We start from the raw sequence: 25,900 nt of genomic DNA, 5'->3' as shown, positions 1-25,900 counted from the left end.
CCAGCTGGCCTATTTCTTCCTCAAATTGGGTGATACCGTACATTTTGTTTTTTATCTGACACCAAATAAATAAAGGGATATTTTGTGGAAATACAGTGCTTCACCTTTTCCACATTATGTTCCGAAATGGAATAAAATACATATTTGTCCTCAAAATTCTACACACAATTACCTGTAATTTCAGTTCCGTTCATTTTATTTCAAACAAGCATACATCTTCTTGTATAATGCAATATACATATAAACATACATACATACAAACCCCGTTTCCATATGAGTTGGGAAATTGTGTTAGATGTAAATATAAACGGAACACAATGATTTGCAAATCATTTTCAACCCATATTCAGTTGAATGCACTACAAAGACAATATATTTGATGTTCAAACTCATAAACTTTATTTTTTTTGCAAATAATAATTAACTTAGAATTTCATGGCTGCAACACGTGCCAAAGTAGTTGGGAAAGGACATGTTCACCACTGTGTTCATCACCTTTTCTTTTAACAACACTCAATTAACGTTTGGGAACTGAGGAAACTAATTGTTGAAGCTTTGAAAGTGGAATTCTTTCCTATTCTTGTTTTATTTAGAGCTTCAGTCGTTCAACAGTCCAGGGTCTTGTTGTCGTATTTTACGCTTCATAATGCGCCACACATTTTCGATGGGAGACAGGTCTGGACTGCAGGCGGGCCAGGAAAGTACTCGCACTCGTTTTTTTACAAAGTCACGCTGTTGTAACATTTGTCTTGCTGAAATAAGCAGGGGCGTCCATGATAACATTGTTTTGAAGACAACATATGTTGCTCCAAAACCTGTATGTACCTTGCAGCATTAATAGTGCCTTCACAGACATGTAAGTTACCCATGCTTTGGGCACTAATACACCCCCATACCATCACAGATGCTGGCTTTTGAACTTTGCGCCTATAACAGGTTATTTTCCTCTTTGTTCCGGAGGACACCACATCCACAGTTTCCAAATATAATTTGAAATGTGGACTCGTCAGACCACAGAACACTTTTACACTTTGCATAAGTCCATCTTAGATGAGCTCGGGCCCAGCGAAGCCGGCTGTGTTTCAGGGAGTTGTTGATAAATGGGTTTGGCTTTGCATAGTACAGTTTTAACTTGGACTTACAGATGTAGCGACCAACTGTAGTTACTGACAGTGGTTTTATGAAGTGTTCCTGAGCCCGTGTGGTGATTTCCTTTACACACTGATCTCGGTTTTTGATGAAGTACCGCCTGAGGGACCAAAGGTCCGTAATATCATCGCTTACGTGCAGTGATTTCTCCAGATTCTCTGAACCTTTTGATAATTTTACGGAACGTAGATGGTAAAATCTCTAAATTCCTTGCAATAGCTTGTTGAGAAATGTTCTAAAAGTGTTCGACAATTCGCTTACAAATTGGTGACCCTCGCCCCATCCTTGTTTGTGAATGACTTAGCATTTCATGGAAGCTGCTTTTATACCCAATCATGGCACCCACCTGTTCCCAATTAGCCTGCACACCTGTGGGATGTTCCGAATAAGTGTTTGATGCGAATTTCTCAACTTTATCAGTATTTATTGCCACCTTTCCCAACTTCTTTGTCACGTGTTGCTGGCATCAAATTCTAAAGTTAATGATTATTTGCAAAAAAAATATTTTTTTATCAGTTTCCATCCATCCATCATCTTCCGCTTATCCGAGGTCGGGTCGCGGGGGCAACAGCCTAAGCAGGAAAACCCAGACTTCCCTCTCCCCAGCCACTTCGTCTAGCTCTTCCCGGGGGATCCCGAGGCGTTCCCAGGCCAGCCGGGAGACATAGTCTTCCCAACGTGTCCTGGGTCTTCCCCGTGGCCTCTTACCGGTTGGACGTGCCCTAAACACCTCCCTAGGGAGGCGTTCGGGTGGCATCCTGACCAGATGCCCGAACCACCTCATCTGGCTCTTCTCGATGTGGAGGAGCAGCGGCTTTACTTTGAGCTTCTACCGGATGGCAGAGCTTCTCACCCTATCTCTAAGGGAGAGCCCCGCCACACGGCGGAGGAAACTCATTTCGGCCGCTTGTACCCGTGATCTTATCCTTTCGGTCATGACCCAAAGCTCATGACCATAGGTGAGGATGGGAACGTAGATCGACCGGTAAATTGAGAGCTTTGCCTTCCGGCTCAGCTCCTTCTTCACCACAACGGATCGGTACAACGTCCGCATTACTGAAGACGCCGCACCGATCCGCCTGTCGATCTCACGATCCACTCTTCCCCCACTCGTGAACAAGACTCCTAGGTACTTGAACTCCTCCACTTGGGGCAGGGTCTCCTCCCCAACCCGGAGATAGCATTCCACCCTTTTCCGGGCGAGAACCATGGACTCGGACTTGGAGGTTCTGATTCTCATTCCGGTCGCTTCACACTCGGCTGCGAACCGATCCAGCGAGAGCTGAAGATCCTGGTCAGATGAAGCCATCAGGACCACATCATCTGCAGTTTGAAAATCAAATATGTTGTCTTTGTAGCATATTCAACTGAATATGGGTTGTATTCCGTTTATATTTACATCCAACACAATTTTCCAACTCATAAATAAACATACAATGCAGTACATATTATGCATACATACAATGTAAAACATCACACAGTTCCAGTGGTTTCATTACAGCACATCCGAAAAGGACTAGAAAGAAGCAGAGGTTATTTAATCCAACCCCTTTGCATACCATAACAATTTTATCCAAGTTCCTTGTTCTCTGTAAAAGAACAGTGAACGGATAAATAATGAATTAAAAATGTACCATAGTAAACATAGAAATAGTAAATTCATAAACAATCTTTGTCTGCAAATTTATTAAAAGTAAATAAGGGTTCACAGCCTCTGCTCGATATTTTGTTGATGCACCCTTTGGCAGCAATTACTTATCAAATACGATACCACAAGCTTGGCACACCTATCTTCGGGCAGTTTCGCCCATTGGTCTTTGCAGCAGCTCTCACGCTCCATCAGGTTGGACGGGAAGTGTTGGTTTTCATCCAGAATGTCTGTGTATACCAATGTAACTTTGCCTCGTCCTTCACTTAAAACGTGAGCGAAGAATGTTTCCAGAATGCATTACTGACCTGTTAAGTCCAAAAGACAAAGATCATACAGTGTTATCTGCTCACAGATGGTATTTGGTCCTGGATAGTCCCACTCCTAATGCTTCGGTCACATGCCAGAATCTCACAGCAATGAGGCAGAAAAATACAGTGGCACCTACTGCATTGCTGCATTCATCTTTCCCTCTATCCGGACGAATCTCACAGTTCCCACCGCTGAAAAACTCTAACTGAAACATCGACCATATCACGATACTACTCTTTAATGATAATATGGATCTTTGTATTGTTCCGTCTTCATTAAATCAGAAAGTAAACACATTTTTTTTATTTTATTTTTATAATTTATAATTTTCTTTAAGATGCAATTCACACACAAGGACCTGTCTTTGACAATTCAGAGTGAAAAGCAAATTTTATTTTCACTCGCATACAAAACATTCTAACTTGAATTGTTTCCCTGGCTTCGAGACTCTCCCAAAGGACAGTGCAGCGAAGACTCCTTTCTTGTCTCTCATGGACACTCACCTGTTGTTATTGACTTTGGACTGACTATCGGCTGCACAACATCAAGACTGCGGAACAGAGACACACTGCAGGCTTACACACACACATGCATCCACAAAAAATATAAGCCACACACACATACCCCACAACCCCCAATGCAACGTCCTTGACGCAAATCCCATAGGGTTGACGGAAGGCTGGGCAGCGCCTGAGAGCTGCAGCCTGCCACCATGGCCCCCACTCCCTCCCCTCTGTTGCTAGATATCTCAAGATGTGTATGTGCTTTCCTATGGAGTTTTTTTTTCCCTACTCCAGACTGGGGTCTGGAGTAGGAAAAAGGGGTCACCAACCTTTTTGAAACCAAGAGCTACTTCTTGGGTACTGATTAATGCGAAGGGTTAACAGTTAGATACACACTTAAATAAATTGCCAGAAATAGCCAATTTGCTCAATTTACCTTTAATAAATGAATATATATATATATATATATATATATATATATATATATATACATATACATATATATATATATATATATATATGTAGGTGTGGGAAAAAATCACAAGACTACTTCATCTCTACAGAACTGTTTCATGAGGGGTTCCCTCAATCATCAGGAGATTTTAATGGAAGCATTCACATATAGGGCACTCTGTGCCCTATATAAACCATTGTATGTGAATGCTTCCATTAAAATCTCCTGATGATTGAGGGAATCAATCATCAGGAGATTTTAATGGAAGCATTTTAATGGAAGCATTCACATATAGGGCACTCTGTGCCCTATATAAACCATTGTATGTGAATGCTTCCATTAAAATCTCCTGATGATTGAGGGAACCCCTCATGAAACAGTTCTGTAGAGATGAAGTAGTCTTGTGATTTTTTCCCACACCTACATATTGCGCTCTACCACGGGATCGAGCACTATTCTCTGGATAATCCAATCAAGATATATATATATATATATATATATATATATAAAAATGGGTATTTCTGTCTCTCATTCCGTCGTACATTTTTTTTCCTTTTAGGGAAGTTTTTTTTATAGAGAATAAATGATGAAAAAAAACCCTTAATTGAACGGTTTAAAAGAGGAGAAAACACGGAAAAAATGTAAATGACATTTTGAAACAGTTTATCTTCAATTTCGACTCTTTAAAATTCAAAATTCAACTGAAAAAAAATGAAGAGAATAACTAGCTAATTTGAATCTTTTAGAAAAAATTAGTTAAAGAATTCATGAAACATCATTAGTAATTTTTCCTAATTAAGATTAATTTTAAATTTTTGATGACATGTTTTAAATAGGTTGAAATCCATTCTGCACTTTGTTATAATATATAACAAATTGGACCAAGCTGTATTTCTAACAAAGACAAATCATTATTTCTTCTAGATTTTCCGGAACAAAAATTTTAAAAGAAATTCAAAAGACTTTAAAATAAGATTTAAATTTGATTCTAAAGATGTTCTACATTTGCCAGAATATTTTTTTTTAATTTTAATCATAATAAGTTTGAAGAAATATTTCACAAATATTCTTCGTCGAAAAAACAGAAGCTAAAATGAAGAATTAAATTAAAAATGTATTTATTATTCTTGACCATAAAATAAAAAATACTTGAACATTGACTTAAATTGTTTGGAAATAAGAGGAGGGAATTTAAAAGGTAAAAAGGTATATGTGTTTAAAATCCTAAAATGATTTTTAAGGTTGTATTACTGTCTTATTGAAAGTTATAAGAAGCAAAGTAAAAACATAAATGAATTTATTTAAACAAGTGAAGACCAAGTCTTTAAAATATTTTCTTGGATTTTCAACTTCTGTTTGAGTTTTGTCTCTTAGAATTTAAAATGTCGAGCATAGCGAGACCAGCTTGCTAGTAAATACATTTAAAAAATTGAGGCAGCTCACTGGTAAGTGCTGCTATTTGAGCTATTTTTAGAACAGGCCAGCGGGCTACTTATCTGGTCCTTACGGGCTACCTGGTGCCCGCGGGCACCGTGTTGGTGACCCCTGGTCTAGATTGTATTTTTTTTACTCATCCTTCCCCAGCGTTTACCATTCTCCCATCACGGTGCCCCCTTACCATGAATTGATCAACGTAAACCCCGACTTAAACAAGTTGAAAAACGTATTTGTGTGTTACCATTTAGTGGTCAATTTCACGGAATATGTACTGAACTTTGCAATCTACTCATAAAAGTTTCAATCAATCAATCAAAAGCGTTCCTGTTCTGCAACCATGTACATTGTTTGTCTAATCTTGAACGGGTTTGTGCTGATAACAAAAATGTGTTGTACTTGTGCAATGACAAGAAAGACCTGCCTACCTACAAAGTCTTAAAGGTGACTTCTCAGAGGGGTTACCAGGAAGCGGTCCGTTTTCCCCCTCAGCCCCACAATCCAAAAAGCTTCAGTATGACCTTTTTTTGTTTGTTTCTTTGATTTTTTTTTTTTAATCAAGTGTTAAAATGTTGCTCTTGTCCGTGAATGTACAACACTTTACATATTGACGCTGCTTTCCCCTCACTTCCTTGTTTACATTGACAGAGATGTTGACTTGGGTCAATAATTTCTATCAATCAATCAATCAATGTTTATTTATATAGCCCTAAATCACAAGTGTCTCAAAGGGCTGCACAAACCACAACGACATCCTTCTAACCAACGATTGAGTGTCGCAGGATATCCATACATCTCTGTGCCATGTCTGCCTTAGTATCGCCGGTAAAATGTGCAGACCAAACGATCGGGACTTTCACATCTTGTGACACTGGAGCAACTTAACTCAGTCGATTGGTAAGTGTTTGTTTGGCATTACATGTGGGTGCAGGGAAAGGCTGGATGCAAATATAGCTACAAATGTACAGACAGCTAGCCTGAATAGCATGTTAGCATCGATTACCTGGCAGTCATGCCGTGACCAAATATGTCTGATTTGCACATAAGTCAATAACAGCAACAAAACTCACCTTTGTAATTTCGTTGACTTTATCGTTTGAAATGCATCTGCAGGATATCCATACATCTCTGTGCTATGTCTGCTTTAGCATCGCCGGTAAAATGTGCAGACCAAACGATCGGGACTTTCGCATCTTGTGACACTGGAGCAACTTAAATCTGTCGATTGGTAAGTGTTTGTTTGGCATTAAATGTGGGTGCAGGGAAAGGCTGGATGCAAATATAGCTACAAATGTACATATAGCTAGCCTAAATAGCATGTTAGCATCAATTACTTGTTTGTTTGGCATTAAATGTGGGTGTACATTAAATTTGTTGCATTAAATTTGTATGTACAAATGTACATATAGCTAGCCTAAATAGTATGTTAGCATCGATTAGCATGCCGTGCTAATCGATGCAAACTCCACGTAAGTCAACTTGAATCCGTCCCTGATCGTGTTGTTACACCCTCCGACAACACACCGACGAGGCATGATGTCTCCAAGGTACGGAAAACAGTCGAAAAAACGGAAAATAACAGAGCTGGTTTGACCTGCTGTTTGTAATGTGTTTGAGAAAATGGCGGATTGACTACCTATGTGACTTCACGTCATCGCTCCGAGTGCGAATAATAGAAAACCGTTTAATTCGCCAAAATTCACCCATTTAGAGTTTGGAAATCGGTTAAAAAATTATATGGTGTTTTTCTGCACCATCAAGGTATATATTGACGCTTACATAGGTCTGGTGATAATGTTCCCCATTAATGCATCACAATCAAACACTTTATGTTAAAATACTGAACAGATGTTTACCTTATCCCAATGTTGGAACCTTGTGTGGGAACCGACAGATGTTTACCTTATCCCAATAAACATCTGTTCCTTATCCCAATAAACACCTGTTCAGTATTTTAACATAAAAGTGTTTCATTGTGAGGCATTAAAAGCCACAAATTGCAACGGGTCCATCCGACCCAATATGAACGTTGCACGGAAAATCTCTCTGCCAGTTTCTGCATCCCACAGGGATTCTTCTTTTGTGTTTCTGCACCTGCGGTTCCCACACAGGGTTGCGACATTGTTTGTCAACACTGTCTGCTCTCATTTTCTCGCACATTTGACCCTCTGATGTTCTGTGTACCTACACTCTGTCCTCCTTCTGTCTAGGCCTGCTGTGTGTGGGTGTGTGGTACACAAAACATCAGTTTCCACACTTCTATTAGCCCCGGGTCCAGTGGACCCGGACATCATACACGTAATAGAAATGTGTGTGTGTGGGGGTGTATGGTGTGTGGTCATTAAATATTAGGGGTGTAACGGTACGTGTGTTTGTATTGAACCGTTTTGGTACGAAGGTTTCGGTTTGGTACCGGGGTGTACCGAACGAGTTCCTAAACTAAAGTCTTAACAAGCTGCTTTGCTTCTTCTGCCTTTGTGTCAGCACCCAGCATTGTCCCACCTACACAACCATCTGATTGGTTACATATATAGCTTCAGCGTCGAGCAGATTGGAGTTTAGCAGGTGAGCATAAGGCAGCGTACTCTCCCCAAATGATAATAAAAACCCCCAGTCAATTACTACTAACATCACTATGAGCCCGTTGACTTTCTAGAAACTTAAACTGCAGCTGAGCTCGCTCACAGTTCTGGTTTGAGGTGAAGGCTAATTAGCTTTTATCGTAACATTAGCTAATTTTACGGTGTGTGTGTGTGTGTGTGTGTGTGTGTGTGTGTGTGTGTGTGTGTGTGTGTGTGTGTGTGTGTGTGTGTGTCTTTGTTTTACGGACAGAAAAGCTTTGAATGGCAGGGTCCCTGCTATCACATGTAGATGAAAATATAACATTTACATAATTCAAATCAACCACAGGGTTCCCAAATGCTATAATAAATTAAGCATGAAGAGTTGACTTGAAACTGTTTAATATTGCACTTTTTATATGTAAAAGAAAACATTTTTGTCATTTTATTTAATCTGAGCAACCATTTGAGGCAGTTTAATGTGGATTAACGTGGGCAGAATTGTTATAGTGTTCCCAATGTTAAAAGGATAAAGCCATCGTTTACAAATTTGGTAAATAAATAGCCAAAACATGTATATTTTGTAATATACGTGCCCTAAACACCCTAGGGAGGTGTTTAGGGCACGTCCAACCGGTAGGAGGCCACGGGGAAGACCCAGGACACGTTGGGAAGACTATGTCTCTCGGCTGGCCTGGGAACGCCTCGGGATCCCCCGGGAAGAGCTAAACGAAGTGGCTGGGGAAAGGGAAGTCTGGGTTTCCCTGCTTAGGCTGTTGCCCCCGCGACCCGACCTCGGATAAGCGGAAGAAGATGGATGTATGGATGGATGTATATTTTGTTGTTTTCTTATTATACCGAAAATGAACCGAACCGTGACCTCTAAACCGAGGTACGTAACGAACAGAAATTTTTGTGTACCGTTACACTCCTATTATATATGTATTTTTATCTCTGTTCTTCACAGAAAATGAGCCAAAGTTAGTGAGTCTCAGTTTGAAAAATTAATTAATCTTGGAATTTTTCTTGTAATTAAAAATGAAAACTGGTCCCACAGACCCGAACACCACACAAAGTGCCCATGTGACCGCGCTGCATGTTTCCATCTGCCAAATTGTTACAATGACATATTGAGGCAGATGAGAGGTACCCAGCATATTATTAGTTGTCGTCACTCTTAAGTATTCTATTGTCTATAGCAGGGGTGTCCAAAGGGCGGGCCGCCGCATATTTTGGGGGAGAGGGGGTGGGCTTCGGTTTTTAATGGCTGTTAAGTACAGGACATACAGACATCAGGGTGGATCTACAATAGCTTTATTTTTCAACTCACTTAAGTAGTTTTCAGCAATCGCCCCTACTGTGTATCTGTCTTCCACATACTTGCCAACCCTCAAGATTTTCCCCGGAGACTCCCGAATTTCAGTGGCCCTCCCGAAAATCTCCCAGGGCTATCATTCTCCCGAATTTCTCCCCATTTCCACCCGGACAACAATATTGGGGGCGTGTCTTAAAGGCACTGCCTTTAGCGTCCCCTCTCACCTGAAAAGGAGACTATTATATATGTCTCCGTTTAGGTGTATCTATAACCCATAAAGTAGGCAGGCACGGAGCTATTTCTCAGCGTGTGTTTATTCCAGCCGGTACGTTATCACACTGACACACAACATCCGGATTCCCATCATGCATTGCTTCAAAACCACAGCAAGTAGTAATGTCCAAAAAAAATAACAGAGACGAAGCAGAAGAACGAAGAAGAGACATGGTGACGACAAGTAAGAAGAAGTACGCTTGCAAGTTCCATACTGATTGGAAAAAATAATTTCAGTTCATCCAGGACAGCTCAAAGAGGAAGGGGTATAATTCCTGCAGATTTTGTAGATCAGACTTCTCCATTGAACACGGTGGATGAACGGATATACTCATTCATGAACGGATTATACATATATATATAAAGAAATACTTAAATTCGGAGGTCTCAATGTTGGCGAGTATTGTCTTCACTTATTAAAACAATGCAGGTGAGAGAAGTCAGTAAGTCAGATCCATAACTTCAGGACAAGGAGTGGGTCTAAAGTCTGGCTAGAGTACAAGAGAGGACAGGATACTGCGGAGGATCTCAATGGACAATCGTTTCCGCACTGCAGCTGGAAGTTCTCACCAGTTCAGCGCTGAACAGGATAAGGATCTGTCTCACCATACAGTGTCTTGACTAGAGATGTTCGATAATGGCTTTTTAGCAGATATCCGATATTCCGATATTGTCCAACACTTAATTACCAATTCCGATATCAACCGATACCGATATATACAGTCGTGGAATTAACACATTAGTATGCCTAAATCTGTTGTGATGCCCCGCTGGATGCATTAAACAACGTAACAAGGTTTTCCAGAACAAATCAACTCAAGTTATGGAAAAAAATGCCAACATGGCACTGCCATATTTATTATTGAAGTCACAAAATGCATTTTTTTTTAACATGCCTCAAAACAGCAGTTTGGAATTTAGGACATGCTCTGCCTGAGATAATCCCGATACCCATTACAACTATGGGAAATACTATACTTTGACTTTCACAAAGTGCATTATTTTTTTTAAACATGCCTCAAAACATCCATCCATCCATTTTCTACCGCTTATTCCCTTTTGGGGTCGCGGGGGGCGCTGGCGCCTATCTCAGCTACAATCGGGCGGAAGGCGGGGTACACCCTGGACAAGTCGCCACCTCATTGCAGGGCCAACACAGATAGACAGACAACATTCACACTCACATTCACACACTAGGGCCAATTTAGTGTTGCCAATCAACCTATCCCCAGGTGCATGTCTTTGGAGGTGGGAGGAAGCCGGAGTACCCGGAGGGAAGCCGGAGTACCCGGAGGGAACCCACGCATTCACGGGGAGAACATGCAAACTCCACAAAGAAAGATCCTGAGCCTGGATTTGAACCCAGAACTGCAGGACCTTTGTATTGTGAGGCAGACGCACTAACCCCTCGGCCACCGTGAAGCAAAAAAACAGCTACAAAAAACAATGAAGGCACACAGCTTCAGTCCAGAGTGTACTAGAGTAATAAAATACACAATAACATAGTCCTCCTTTTGTGCAAGACTGCCTGGCATACTGTATAACAGGAAATTATAAACTGGGCTCAATATGCACTGTTCTAACATATTTGTTTGAGTAACACAATTGTACTGCAAGCTAGTGGTGAGTGCTTGAAGTGGCCTAACAGTCAGTCAGGGATTCTGAAATGCTGCGTTGAGACAGGGCAGCTCCGCTCACTGCAACCTGCAAAGTATGTGCCATCCAAACCCTACTGTAGCCTTTGCCATACTACATGCATTATCCCTGGGGTGGTTTTTGTTGTATTTTTGTTTTTACTCGGCATAGTCTTTAAGCAAGAAGTGTGTAGTACTACTACTTTTTTCGGTGTTTGCTTTTCATCCATCTTCCGCTTGTATTCATCGCGTATCTCCTTATGATTCTTGAAGAGGTGATAGATGAAATTGCTCGTATTCATGGAAGACATCTTGGTTCCTTCTCGCATAACAAACGTGTTGCAGTCATTGCAAATTGCCAGTTTTTTTTAATCCGTCAGAGACACTTTAAAATAATCCCAAACCATAGACATGGTGTCGTTCGTCAGTCACCGAGCTCGCCGGCTTGTTAGCCACGGCTACAGCACCGGCAACAACACACTCTTGTTGTTGTTATGCTCCGCTCGCGTACCGCTCCGTACAGCGGCGTTTTAAAAAATCATTAATTTTACTTTTTGAAACCAACACCGATAATTTCCGATTTTACATTTTAAAACATTTATCAGCCGATAATATCGGCCTGTCGATATTATCGGACATCTCTAGTCTTGACGTTTAAGAGCATTTGGACTGAAAACCCACTCTGCAGTGACCAAACCTCTTTTAGCAGAAAGAATCAAAAGGCTAGACTAAGTCTTACTGAGGAAACATGCTGTGTGGATGGAGGAGAACTTGTCCAAAGTTCTTTTCAGTGATGAGGGCAATGATCATTTATTTGGGTCCTGTCGACAAACAGGATGAAGACTGAACCCGATGTGTGGAAAGAAGTCAGTGAAAGGTAGAGAAGGAAGTATCATGGTTTGGGGAAGTAGAAGTAAAAATACATTCATCATTTCCTACAAGATATTTAATTAGGGGGTACCCGCTCCTTCTGTCCTTCAGTTTGGGGGTCCTTCACCTAAAACGTGAAAGACCCCTGATAGATTACATCAGCTTGGAAAACGAGATACATCGAAACGGCCCCTGATACGTCTGATTTTTTTCCAGTGTGCGGCCCTCTGTGGGGGTTTGGACCCCCCCCTGGTGTGTAGTTTTACAGGAAGTATAGAGTAGTAATAGTGGGACAAGCTCCCACAGGAACTCCCGACAGGTCCTTAACTGGCCCTTTGTCTTATCCAAAATCCTTAAATCAACTTTGTTTCCTAATCCCTACCACCCTCACTATATTTACAACTTCTTAAGGAAACTTGGAGATCCACCAACGAGATCGAGTGGATCCAATTACTGGCTGCCTGCTCCTCATCTAGCGGCTCAGACGCCTTTGTGTCCTCGGCGTGGTGACCACGGGAGGAATCCCTTCCAAAACAGGAAAGCCTTGCCATTCACGGGGATATCAGCGCTTTGATGAGTCAGCATGTGCTGTGAGAGTCCTTTTCCTGTCGTGTTTCCTGTTTGACCTTTTCCTCTTTTTTTTTCTGGGTCACGACTGCTTTCCTCCCGTTTTGTTTTTTTTCAACCGCAGGTGCAATGGCGGCCGACGGCGGCGTTCTGTCCAGATGTCTGCAAAGTCGCCGCAGCACCATCAACTGCCTGTCGAAGGGTGGCCGGGACAAAAAGAGCTTTCCCTTTCCTCAGCAGGACGCGGTGAAAGCGTGGAGCTCTCTGGAGAACCTGGACGGGCCGGAGTGCCCCGCGGGTGAGGAGAAACCCAAGCCGCACGACGTCACGGTCAACATTGGCGGCAAGGTTTTCCACATCCCCAAAAAGTGTGCCATGAACTACCCTCACACCCGTATCGGCTCGCTGGCTGCCTGCGCAGACCGAAGTCGCCTCTGCGCCCTCTGCGACGACTACTCCGTCAAAAAGAACGAGTTCTTCTTCGACCGCGACCCCGCCTTTTTCCACCACATCTGCCATTTCTACGCCAGCGGCGAGCTGTGGGTCGTCCGGGAAATGTGTCCGATCCACTTCGAAGAGGAGATGGCCTACTGGGGCCTGAGCCTGAAGGACACCAGGCGCTGCTGCTGGATGATGTTTGAGGAAAAGGTGGACGAGATGAGGGACAACCTGAAGGTGGAGAGGGAACTCATGGCCGAGATCGAGGTGAATTACGACGACGAGTTGTTTGCCGACATGGCGTTCGGGAGCTTCCGGAGGACTTTGTGGAACATCGTGGAGAACCCCTACTCGTCAACCTTGGCGAAGGCGTTCAGCGTCTTCTCTAACCTCTTTGTCCTCTTCTCTATAGTGGCGATGTCTCTCAACACCGTAGAGGAGCTTGAGAACTACCAGGTCCGTGGCAAAACCTACATGGAGTGGGTGGAGATCTTCACCATCGTGTTCTTCGCATGCGAGTACCTCGTCCGCCTCGCCACCACTCCCAACGTCAAACTGTTTTTAAAGAGCGGACTCAACTTTGTGGACATGGTGGCCGTCATGCCTTATTTTGTCCAGATCGTCCTGGAAGCCGGCGTGGGCGGCGAGGACGGGAACGCGCAGGAGGACCTCCGGACGCTGGCCAGCGTCAGCAAGTTCAGCCCCGTCCTGAAAGTAGTCAAACTGCTGAGGATATTTCGCATCTTAAAACTGGCCCGCCACTCCACCGGCATGAGGGCGTTCGGCTTCACCCTGCGCCAGTGCTACCAGCAGGCCTCTTGCATATTGCTCTTCATCGCCATGGGGATCTTCACTTTCTCCGCTCTCCTGCATTCCGCTGAGAGGGAGACCGAGGGCTCTCCCATCAGCAGCATTCCTTACGCCTGGTGGTGGGCTGCGGTAAGTGTGGTCTCCGAACCACCCGGACAAGAGGCTTCTCGTTTCTAGGCTACCTGGGTGTTGGTCAGACGAAACAGAAGAACACTCTAGTCCAGGGGTCACCAACCTTTTTGAAACCAAGAGCTAATTCTTGGGTACTGATTAATGCAAAGGGCTACCAGTTTGATACACACGTAAACAAATTGCCAGAAATAGCCAATTTGCTCAATTTACCTTTAATAAATAAATAAATATATATATATATATATATATATATATATATATATATATATATATATATATATATATATATATATATGTATATATAAATGGGTATTTCTGTCTGTCATTCCGTTGAACTTTTTTTTTTCCTTTTTCGGAAGGTTTTTTAAACGTAATTGAACGGTTTAAAAGAGGAGAAAACAGGAAAAAAATTCAAATGAAATATTGAAATATTGTTTATCTTCAATTTCGACTCTTTAAAATTCCAAATTCAACTGAAAAAAGAAGAGAACAACTTGCTAATTCGAATCTTTTTGAAAAAAAATTAAAAAAATAATTTATGGAACGGGCTTCACGGTGGCAGAGGGGTTAGTGCGTCTGCCTCACAATACGAAGGTCCTGCAGTCCTGGGTTCAAATCCAGGCTCGGGATCTTTCTGTGTGGAGTTTGCATGTTCTCCCCGTGAATGCGTGGGTTCCCTCCGGGTACTCCGGCTTCCTCCCACTTCCAAAGACATGCACCTGGGGATAGGTTGATTGGCAACACTAAATTGGCCCTAGTGTGTGAATGTGAGTGTGAATGTTGTCTGTCTATCTGTGTTGGCCTTGCGATGAGGTGGCGACTTGTCCAGGGTGTACCCCGCCTTCCGCCCGATTGTAGCTGAGATAGGCGCCAGCGCCCCCCGCGACCCCGAAAGGGAATAAGCGGTAGAAAATGGATGGATGGAATTTATGGAACATCATTAGTAATATTTCCTGATTAAGATTAATTTTAGAATTTTGATGACATGTTTTAAATAGGTTAAAATCCAGTCTGCATTTTGTTAGAATATATAACAAATTGGACCGAGCTATATTTCTAACAAAGACAAATAATTTTTTCTTCTAGATTTTCCAGAACAAATTTTAAATTCAAAAGACTTTAAAATAAGATTTAAATTTGATTCTAAAGATTTTCTACATTTGCCAGAATATTTTTTTTAAATTTTAATCATAATAAGTTTGAAGAAATATTTCACGAATATTCTTCGTTGAAAAAACTGACGTTAAAACGAAGAATTAAATAAAAATGTATTCATTATTCTTTACAATAAAAAAATACATTTACTTGAACATTGATTTATATTGTCAGGAAAGAAGAAGAAATTATTTAAAAGATAAAAAGGTATATGTGTCCTAAAGTCATTTTAAAGGTTGTATTTTTTCTCTAAAATTGTCTTTCTGAAAGTTATAAGAAGCAAAGTAAAAAAATAAATGAATTTATTTAAAGAAGTGAAGACCAAGTCTTTAAAATATTTTCTTGGATTTTCAAATTCTATTTGAGTTTTGTCTCTCTTAGAATTAAAAATGTCAAGCAAAGCAAGACCAGCTTGCGAGTAAATAAATACAATTTCAAAAATAGAGGCAGCTCACTGGTAAGTGCTGCTATTTGAGCTATTTTTAGAACAGGCCAGCGGCCTACTCATCTGGTCCTTACGGGCTACGCGTTGGTGACCCCTACTCTAGTCCATATACCGACATCGGTATAAAAAGTATACTTTGGGGCCGATAATGATACCGATTTGCTTGGATTGATGACCTTGTCAAACTACGCTGTGCTCAGTACAGTATGTCCGCGGTACCTGAAGACTCGATTGGTACCAAGTCTCTTCCTGTCAACTTGTGTATGGAAATGTTGTTTGTGCACGCCCACTGTTACCTTGGTTTTCATTTCTCTTATCAGAATCTTTATCTCAGTACCAATGTCATATAAAAGATTACATACCAAACAAACGTTATTCAAGAATACATTAATTTTTTGAAACCGTACGGATCAGAACAGATGCCCGAACGATGTGTTGAATGGCAAAGAAATCCATCTTTTTCCACTGACAAAAGTCTACTTTTTGTTTAGTCGCAGATATAGATTTAAGTTAAGCGCCTCGTCTACAAAAATCAAAGTTTAAAAAAGAAATTAAGCGACGGGAGTCTGTGGTGTGGGTGACTTCTTGTTCATTTTCGTATTCTTGTTCTCCTTTCCTACTAAGCAATCTTTTTTTTTATTGAACATTTTTTTATAATAAACCATCGATATAGTGAGATATGAGATTGAACATGTTTCTCTACCTCAACCAGCATGTTTTTGGATGGGAAAATTGTCATATATATATATCTTACCGGAGACGTCATTGGATTATTTGTCCTCCTGCAGTTGCTGTTTAAAAGGCAGCTGTGAGCTGTGAATTGAAATAATTTTAATCAGTGCTTGGCCTCCCTTAAACAATAACATTTTAAGTTAAGTTAAAAAGTTAAAGTACCAATGATTGTCACAGACACACCAGGTGTGGTGAAATCTGTCCTCTGCATTTGACCCATTCCCTTGTTCACCCCCTGGGAGATGAGGGGAGCAGTGGGCAGCAGCGGTGCCACGCCCAGGAATAATTTTTGGGTGATTTAACCCCCAATTCCCACCCTTGATGCTGAGTACCAAGCAGGGAGGGTTGACAATATGAACTCATCGTGTAAATAAAAACTTCTCCAGATCAGCATATCGTGGCTACGGCAACAGCAGAAGTCACACTGATTTGCAGGTGTATCATTTGTTGTGAGTTCATGCACTGTTGGTTTTGTTCTTTCAACAAGGTGATGTTCATGCACGGTTCATTTTGTACACCATGAAAAAAAAAAACATAACTTTGTCTTGAATTTGAAAAAAAATATATATATATATTTTTCACAAAAGAAGGGTTCGGTGAATGCGCATATGAAACTGGTGGGGTTAGGAACTTCCAACAAGGTCAAGAACCACTGGTCTATATATATTCCGAGCGCCCCTAAAGCTGACCAACACGCCGGACTGTAGTCAGTTGGAAGCGTGTCTTAATGAAATTAAACAATGGATGTCCGCTAACTTTTTGCAACTTAATGCCAAAAAAACGAAAATGCTGATTATCGGTCCTGCTAGACACCGACCTCTATTTAATAATACAACTTTAACATTTGACAACCAAATAATAAAACAAGGTGACTCTGTAAAAAATCTGGGTATTATCTTCGACCCAACTCTCTCCTTTGAGTCACACATTAAAAGCGTTATAAAACGGCCTTCTTTCATCTCCGTAATATCGCAAAAATTCGCTCCATTTTGTCCACTAAAGACGCCGAGATCATTATCCATGCGTTTGTTACGTCTCGTCTCGATTACTGTAACGTATTATTTTCGGGTCTCCCCATGTCTAGCATTAAAAGATTACAGTTGGTACAAAATGCGGCTGCTAGACTTTTGACAAGAACAAGAAAGTTTGATCATATTACGCCTGTATTGGCTCACCTGCACTGGCTTCCTGTGCATTTAAGATGTGACTTTAAGGTTTTACTACTTACGTATAAAATACTACACGGTCTAGCTCCAGCCGATCTTGCCGATTGTATTGTACCATATGTCCCGGCAAGAAATCTGCGTTCAAAAGACTCTGGCTTATTAGTGATTCCTAGAGGCCAAAAAAAGTCTGCGGGCTATAGAGCGTTTTCCATTCGGGCTCCAGTACTCTGGAATGCCCTCCCGGTAACAGTTCGAGATGCTACCTCAGTAGAAGCATTTAAGTCTCACCTTAAAACTCATCTGTATACTCTAGCCTTTAGATAGACCTCCTTTTTAGACCAGTTGATCTGCCGCTTCTTTTCTTTCTCCTATGTCCCCCGTCCCTTGTGGAGGGGGTCCGGTCCGATGACCATGGATGAAGCACTGGCTGTCCAGAGTCGGGACCCAGGATGGACCGCTCGTCGGGACCCAGGATGGACCGCTCGCCTGTATCGGTTGGGGACATCTCTACGCTGCTGATCCGCCTCCGCTTGAGATGGTCTCCTGTGGACGGGACTCTCGCTGCTGTCTTGGATCCGCTTGAACTGAACTCTCGCGGCTGTGTTGGAGCCACTATGGATTGAACTTTCAAAGTATCGTGTTAGACCCGCTCGACATCCATTGCTTTCGGTCCCCTAGAGGGCGGGGGTTGCCCACATCTGAGGTCCTCTCCAATGTTTCTCATAGTCAGCATTGTCACTGGCGTCCCACTGGATGTGAATTCTCCCTGCCCACTGGGTGTGAGTTTTCCTTGCCCTTTTGTGGGTTCTTCCGAGGATGTTGTAGTCGTAGTGGTTTGTGCAGTCCTTTGAGACATTTGTGATTTGGGGCTATATAAATAAACATTGATTGATTGATTGATATTATCGATGGGAAAATGCAGACAATATGATTCGTCTGAGCGAAGAGAGTAACAAGCGGTAGAAAATTGATTAGAAAAAAAATAATAATTACAAAAAATATATATATATATATTTATTCATTTTTTTGGTTTTGGAAACTGGCGAACCAGATCAGTTTGGGGACCCCTGATCTATATATGGGAGGGTTCTTATGTTTTTAAAGAACCAACTGCAAAAGGCACAAGTCAAACATCCTCTATAGCAGCGTTTTTCAACCTTTTTTTAGCCACGGCACAGTTTTTTGTTGAAAAAATCCAGAAGCACACCACTAGCAGACATCATTAAAAAATGAAACTCAGTTGACAGCAAAAAATCGTTGTCGTAATTGTTGGATATGACTTTAAACCATCTGGGATGAGGTGGCGACTTGTCCAGGGTGTAACCCGCCTTCCGCCCGATTGTAGCTGAGATAGGCAACAGCGCCCCCCGGCACCCCAAAGGGAATAAGCCGTAGAAAATGGATGGATGGACTTTAAACCATAACCAAGCATATATCGATATAGCTCTTGTCTCAAAGTAGGTGTACTGTCACATCACACCCTGACTTATTTGGACTTTTTTGCAGTTTTGCTGTGTGTAGTGTTTTACTTCTTGTCTTGCGCTCCTATTTTGCTGACTTTTTCTCTTTTGTTGGTATTTTCCTGTAGCAGTTTCATGTCTTCCTTCGAGCGATATTTCCCGCATCTACTTGGTTTTATCCTTCTTCGTGGGGACATTGTCGACTGTCATATCATGTTCGGATGTACATTGTGGACGCCGTCTTTGCTCCACAGTAAGTCTTTGCTGTCGTCCAGCATTCTGTTTTGGTTTACTTTGCAGCCAGTTCAGTTTTAGTTTCATTCTGCTTGGCCTTCCCTATGCTTCAATCCCTTTTCTTAGGGGCACTTACCTTTTGTTTATTTTTTGTTAAGCATTAAATACCTTTTTACCTGCACACTGCCTCCCACTGTATCCGACAGCTACAAAGCAATTAGCTACCGGCCGCCACCTACTGATATGGAAGAGTATTACACGGTTACTCTGCCGACACTATACAACAACACATAAATGGCAGACTATAATTACTGGTTTGCAAAAAATATTTTTTACCCCAAATAGGTGAAATTAGATCATCTCCCACGGCACACACCACACACTGAATCTCGCGGCACACTAAAAACACTGCTCTATAGGACAAGGGAAGGTCAATATTGGCTTTCTTACTGATATGACTGATATACGGATACTGTCTGTCGCTTCATTTCTGAGACTGATATCAACACAAATTGGTACATTCATGGGCTCCTCCCTCGCATAACCAGAGCTTTACAGTCATTGCCAATTGCATATTTACAATGTGATGGCCGAACCTGAAAATACAGCCGTCCCTTGTGATACAAGTGCCTAAGATCAGGAGTTTTCAAGGTACGAGCGGTCTCTCAGTGGATTGCCATGTTTTACGTTGCGAGCGAAAGTTTGGGTTCGGAGCCACCTCATTGCCAGTTGGCGCAATGTCACAGTCAACCCACTAATATCCGACCAAAAATATCCAGTTTCTTATTGATCGACACAAGTAGTTTTTAGCTAGAGATGGACAATATTTGACTATTTGGAAGAAAGTGAGTGTGAGGGATAGTGCTGACGATGCACAGAGTGTAGCGTTGCTAGTCTGCATCATCCTGACACACAATGAGTCAACGCCAGCCAAGGACGTTAAAGGCCTACTGAAATGAGATTTTCCTTTATAAACGGGGATAGCAGGTCCATTCTATGTGTCATACTTGATCATTTCGCGATATTGCTGCTGATGGTGTGTTTGACAGAGAAGAAGCTAGAAGGAGATGCCGTAGTAGTCCACTCTCCAATGCTATATATTATTACATTGCTTCAAAAAAACTACAGATTCTTTTTTTTTACTACATTGTATTGCAGTGATTCTCAAGTTGTGTTTTGTGTTCCTCTGGGGGTACGCCAAAGAATCACTTGATTAAAGGACAGTGTTTTATTATCCTACAAACCCCGTTTCCATATGAGTTGGGAAATTGTGTTAGATGTAAATATAAACGGAATACAATGATTTGCAAATCCTTTTCAACCCATATTCAGTTGAATATGCTACAAAGACAACATATTTGATGTTCAAACTGATAAACTTTTTTTTTTTTTGCAAATAATCATTAACTTTAGAATTTGATGCCAGCAACACGTGACAAAGAAGTTGGGAAAGGTGGCAATAAATACTGATAAAGTTGAGGAATGCTCATCAAACATTTATTTGGAACATCCCACAGGTGTGCAGGCTAATTGGGAACAGGTGGGTGCCATGATTGGGTATAAAAACAGCTTCCATGAAATGCTAAGTCTTTCACAAGAAAGGATGGGGCGAGGTACACCCCTTGTTCACAACTGCGTGAGTCAAACAATTTAAGAACAACGTTTCTCAAAGTGCAATTGCAAGAAATTTAGGGATTTCAACATCTGCGGTCGATAATATCATCAAAAGGTTCAGAGAATCTGGAGAAATCACTCCACATAAGCAGCATGGTGGGAAACCAACATTGAATGACCGTGACCGTAAAATACGGCAGCGGAGACCCCGGACCGTTGAACGACTGAAGCTGTACATAAAACAAGAATGGGAAAGAATTCCACTTTCAAAGCTTCAACAATTAGTTTCCTCAGTTCCCAGACGTTTATTGAGTGTTGTTAAAAGAAAAGGTGATGTAACACAGTGGTGAACATGCCCTTTCCCAACTACTTTGGCACGTGTTGCAGCCATGAAATTCTAAGTTAATTATCATTTGCAAAAAAAAAATTCAGTTTAAAGTTTGAACATCAAATATCTTGTCTTTGTAGTGCATTCAACTGTATATGAGTTGAAAATGATTTGCAAATCATTGTATTCTGTTTATATTTACATCTAACACAATTTCACAACTCATATGGAAATGGGGTTTGTATATTCAAACAGTGTTACTGTTCAAACTGTGTGTAATGTTACATTGGCCAAAGTATGTACTTAAGTAAAACCCCTCCTCTGTTTTTAATGAATATCTAGGCCTACTATGCTATTGTACGTTAATGTTGGTCATTTTGGTGGTACTAGGAGAGACAACTTTTTTCTGAGATGGTACTTGGTGGAAAAAAAAAGTTTGAGAACCACTGTTCAAAAAGTTTGGGGACCCCTGATATAGATGATCTTTAATTAGTGTAAAATATGATTGTATGGCCCCTATAACAATTAGGATCAAGTACTACTAACCTGGCACGGTTGTGTGTAGTTTTGTGTATCTAATCCATGTAGGCCTTTTTGGCCCCGCAGCTCGTTTGGGTGATTGTCAGCATATTTTAAAAATCAAATATTATATTAATTAACGACACCTCTAAAACAGAGGTAAGATATAGCTTAAGATATACACTATCGACACACTTTAGATTCATTTCAGCGTCTTAAATGCACAAAATCTATCTTTTTTTTCTTCTTTTTTTTTAGTATGTGGCCCTTGGTAGAAAAGGTTTGGTAATGTATGGAAGTCCAAAAGTGACAAAGTTAAATAAATCTTAAAAAAACAATTACTTAAATGTGTCATTTATATAACTGAAATGAAATACATAAATGTCTAATTAAATGTGTCATTAATAACAATAAATTTTTATTAATAATGATTTATTTTTGTATCTCACAATTTAATAACCGATTTAATCTCTTAAGGGTTTCATTAATTAATGACACATTTAAATATTTATTTTTAGATTTATTAGTTTATTTAATGACAATGAATTGTCAAGTGCCAAAAAGGGACAACATTAAGGTGATGGATAAATACATTTTTAAATAATTAATCAAAATGAATAATTATTTAAATCATGAATTAATTAAATCATAAAATAATTGAATTACAAATAATATTTCATTAATTAGATACTTAAATCATATTGTACAAACCCCGTTTCCATATGAGTGGGGAAATTGTGTTAGATGTAAATATAAACGGAATACAATGATTTGCAAATCATTTTCAACCCATATTCAATTGAATGCACTTCAAAGACAAGATATTTGGTGTTCAAACTCATAAGAATTTTTTTTTTTTGCAAATAATTAACTTAGAATTTCATGGCTGCAACACGTGACAAAGTAGTTTGGAAAGGGCATGTTCACCACTGTGTTACATCACATTTTCTTTTCACAACACTCAATAAACGTTTGGGAACTGAGGAAACTAATTGTTGAAGATTTGAAAGTGGAATTCTTTACCATTCTTGCTTGATGTACAGCTTAAGTTGTTCAACAGTTCGGGGTCTTGTCCTATTTTACGCTTCATAATGCGCCACACATTTTCGATGGGAGACAGGTCTGGACTACAGGCGGGCCAGGAAAGTACACGCACTCTTTTACTACGAAGCCACGCTGTTGTAACACATGGCTTGGTATTGTTTTGCTGAAATAAGCAGGGGCGTCCATGATAACGTTGCTTGGATGACAACATATGTTGCTTCAAAACCTGTATGGACCTTTCAGCATTAATGGTGCCTTCACAGATGTGTAAGTTACCCATGCCTTGGGCACTAGTACACCCTCATACCATCACAGATGCTGGCTTTTGAACTTTGCGCCTATAACAACCCGGATGGTTATTTTCCTCTTTGTTCCGGATGACACCACGTCCACAGTTTCCAAATATAATTTGAAATGTGGACTCGTCAAACCACAGAACACTTTTCCGCTTTGCATCAGTCCATCTTAGATGAGCTTGGGCCCAGCGAAGCCGGCGGCGTTTCAGGGTGTTGTTGATAAATGGCTTTCGCTTTGCATAGTAGAGTTTTAACTTGCATTTAAAGAAGTAGTGACCAATTGTAGTTACTGACAGTGGTTTTATGAAGTGTTCCTGAGCCCATGTGGTGATATCCTTTACACACTGATGTCGGTTTTTGATGCACTACCGCCTGACGGATCAAAGGTCCGTAATATCATCGCTTACGTGCAGTGATTTCTCCAGATTCTCTGAACCTTTTGATGATTTTACGGACCGTAGATGGTAAAATCCCTTATTTCCTTGCAATAGTTCATTGAGAAATGTTTTTCTAAAATTGTTCGTTAATTTGCTTACAAATTGGTGACCCTCGCCCCATCCTTGTTTGTGAATTACTTAGCATTTCATGGAAGCTGTTTTTATACCCAATCATGGCACCCACCTGTTCCCAATTAGTCTGCACACCTGTGGGATTTTCCAATTAAGTGTTTGATGAGCATTCTTCAACTTTATCAGTATTTATTGCCACCTTTCCCAACTTTTTTGTCACGTGTTGCTAACATCAAATTCTAAAGTTAATGATTATTTGTTAAAAAAAAAAAAAAAATGTTTATCAGTTTTACATCACATATGTTCTCTTTGGAGCATATTCAACTGAATATGGGTTGAAAATGATCATTGTATTCCCTTTATATTTACATCTAACACAATTTCCCAACTTATATGGAAACAGGGTTTGTAATTGACATTTAATAAATTAATTAATGTAAATTAATGTATTTAATTCAAATTCGAATGACTTAATGACACATGCGTGATTATTTTTAAATGTGTTTAATTGTGTCCCATTTGGTCCTCTGACAGAAACCGCCTGTAAAAGGCAAACACTTTTGACAAAAATTAGAAGGTGATTTATGTAGAAATAAAATGAAACCAAAAAAACCCCCAGCAAAAATAGATAAAAAATGCACAAAGTCTTTGAATATTTCTAAAATATTTTTTTGCCTTTTTACAAAACAAACAGGAGGAAAAAAAACAAGGTCAAAATACAAATGGAATTCTTTGTTTGGACAATTTTTTGCGGAATGATACATTGTGTTTTGTTTAATGTTTGGCCGTGTGGTAACCGAGACAACACGCAATAAACGGGACTAAATTTTGGCTTTTTTTCACTCGTAGGAAAACCGAGGTTCACATTGTATTAAGGACTTTTCAAGCAAGTGATTCTTATCACGCAAGATAATCACTATTTTGACTAGGAAATGTAACTAATGACTTCTGCCGTGTTTTTAATGGCTGCTTTCTGAGTAGGTAACAATAAGTGTACTCTTTACTTTCCTAGGTCAGCATTTCCACCGTGGGCTATGGGGATGTGGTTCCTGTGACCATCCTGGGCCGCATCGTAGCTTTTGGCTGCATCTCGTTTGGAATCATCCTGAACGGAATGCCCATCTCCTTCCTCTTTAACAAGTTCTCCGATTACTACGCCAAGCTGAAGACGCAGGAGTACAAGACCATCTCGGTCCAACGCCGCTTGCAGCTCAAGAGGCGCCTCCGGCACAGAATGGACATGCGTTTTGGTCCCGCGGGGGAAGACTGCGGTCATTCCCAAGCCTCCGCTGACATTCCTCACCCCACATACACAGCCCAGTCATAAAATACTTGAGATTTGAACTATCAGTGCCTGCACATTTCCCATGGAAACTGACGTATTTTGCCCCTCTTTTCCGTTTCGTTGCCTGTAATTTTCCCGTGCAGTAGGGAAGGGATTCATACGGTCCTATTCCTGGGTAGACCTCGCGTGAGATGAACAGAGGGGGTAATCATTTTGCAACGCAGTCTGCTGAAAATGATCGAAAGCGCCACTCTGCCTAGCAACTGACGCTAAATTGGGATTGCCACAAAACGCATTTTAAGAAATTCAATACCCTATTGCCATCTGGCAGCTAAAGTAGGTTGCGCACGCCCCAAATTTGTCATGTTTCATGTGTCAGGTGAACCTTGAAGAATGGGGCCCTGCGAATGCCCTTTTTACTGTTTTTAATGAAATCTGTGTTTGTTTGAGCCACACCAATTTGCGAGGACGACGTTGCTGCACATTGGTAGGAGTATTGCAGTAAGGATGCCACAGTCCCTTTTTATTTTCCACTAAAAAAAATCCCAAATTGCGACTGCACAAAATGTATACGACATCCCTATGAATATTAATCGTCAATTTAATCCACTGCAAAAAGTCAGTGTTCAAAAACAAGAAACAATAATACAAAAATGAGGGGTATTTTATTTGAACTGAGCAAAATTATCTGCCAATAGAACAAAAAAATTTGGCTTGTTAATACTTTCCAAAACAGGTACAATTAGCTAACCTCAATGAGCCCCAAAAAACGTTAAAATCTATATATTCTCACTAATAACTGTACTACTATATGAGTACGTATTTTCTATTGTTTCATTGAAACTAAAACAACAAAATCCATTTGGATGTCGTTTTACCACAAATTGATTAACGTGGACCCCGATTTAAACAGGCTCAAAAACTTATTCGGGTGTTACCATTTAGTGGTCAATTGTACGGAATATGAACTGAATTGTGCAATCTACTAATAAAAGTTTCAATCAATCATTTAA

At 40.6% G+C, this 25,900-nt stretch overlaps 2 protein-coding genes across 2 annotated transcripts in view; both read left to right on the top strand.

The window, feature by feature from the left end:
- Positions 1 to 25,900, top strand: part of LOC133540612 (low-density lipoprotein receptor-related protein 8-like) — an 85,713-nt gene extending 59,813 nt beyond the window's left edge. Inside the window, exon 13 of the mRNA XM_061883362.1 lies at positions 24,615 to 25,900. Coding sequence (XP_061739346.1) covers positions 24,615 to 24,929 — 315 coding nt within the window. The 3' untranslated portion in view covers positions 24,930 to 25,900. The remainder of the gene's footprint in view (positions 1 to 24,614) is intronic.
- Positions 12,360 to 13,726, top strand: LOC133540613 (potassium voltage-gated channel subfamily V member 2-like). Its single transcript, XM_061883364.1, has 3 exons — positions 12,360 to 12,743; positions 12,845 to 13,425; positions 13,571 to 13,726. Exons 1-3 carry the CDS (start codon positions 12,737 to 12,739, stop codon positions 13,592 to 13,594), a joined length of 612 nt encoding a protein of 203 aa, XP_061739348.1. The 5' UTR covers positions 12,360 to 12,736; the 3' UTR covers positions 13,595 to 13,726.

Source organism: Nerophis ophidion, linkage group LG22 (assembly GCF_033978795.1).
Source record: "Nerophis ophidion isolate RoL-2023_Sa linkage group LG22, RoL_Noph_v1.0, whole genome shotgun sequence".
NCBI classification, from domain to species: Eukaryota; Metazoa; Chordata; class Actinopteri; order Syngnathiformes; family Syngnathidae; genus Nerophis; species Nerophis ophidion.
This window is presented reverse-complemented; position numbering and strand designations above follow the sequence as displayed.

Excerpts from the sequence above, each read along its gene's own strand:
- LOC133540613 (XM_061883364.1), top strand. Across the intron at positions 13,426-13,570 it reads AACTCATGGCCGAGATCGAG|TGGCGATGTCTCTCAACACC; the intron begins GTGAATTACGAC and ends TCTTCTCTATAG.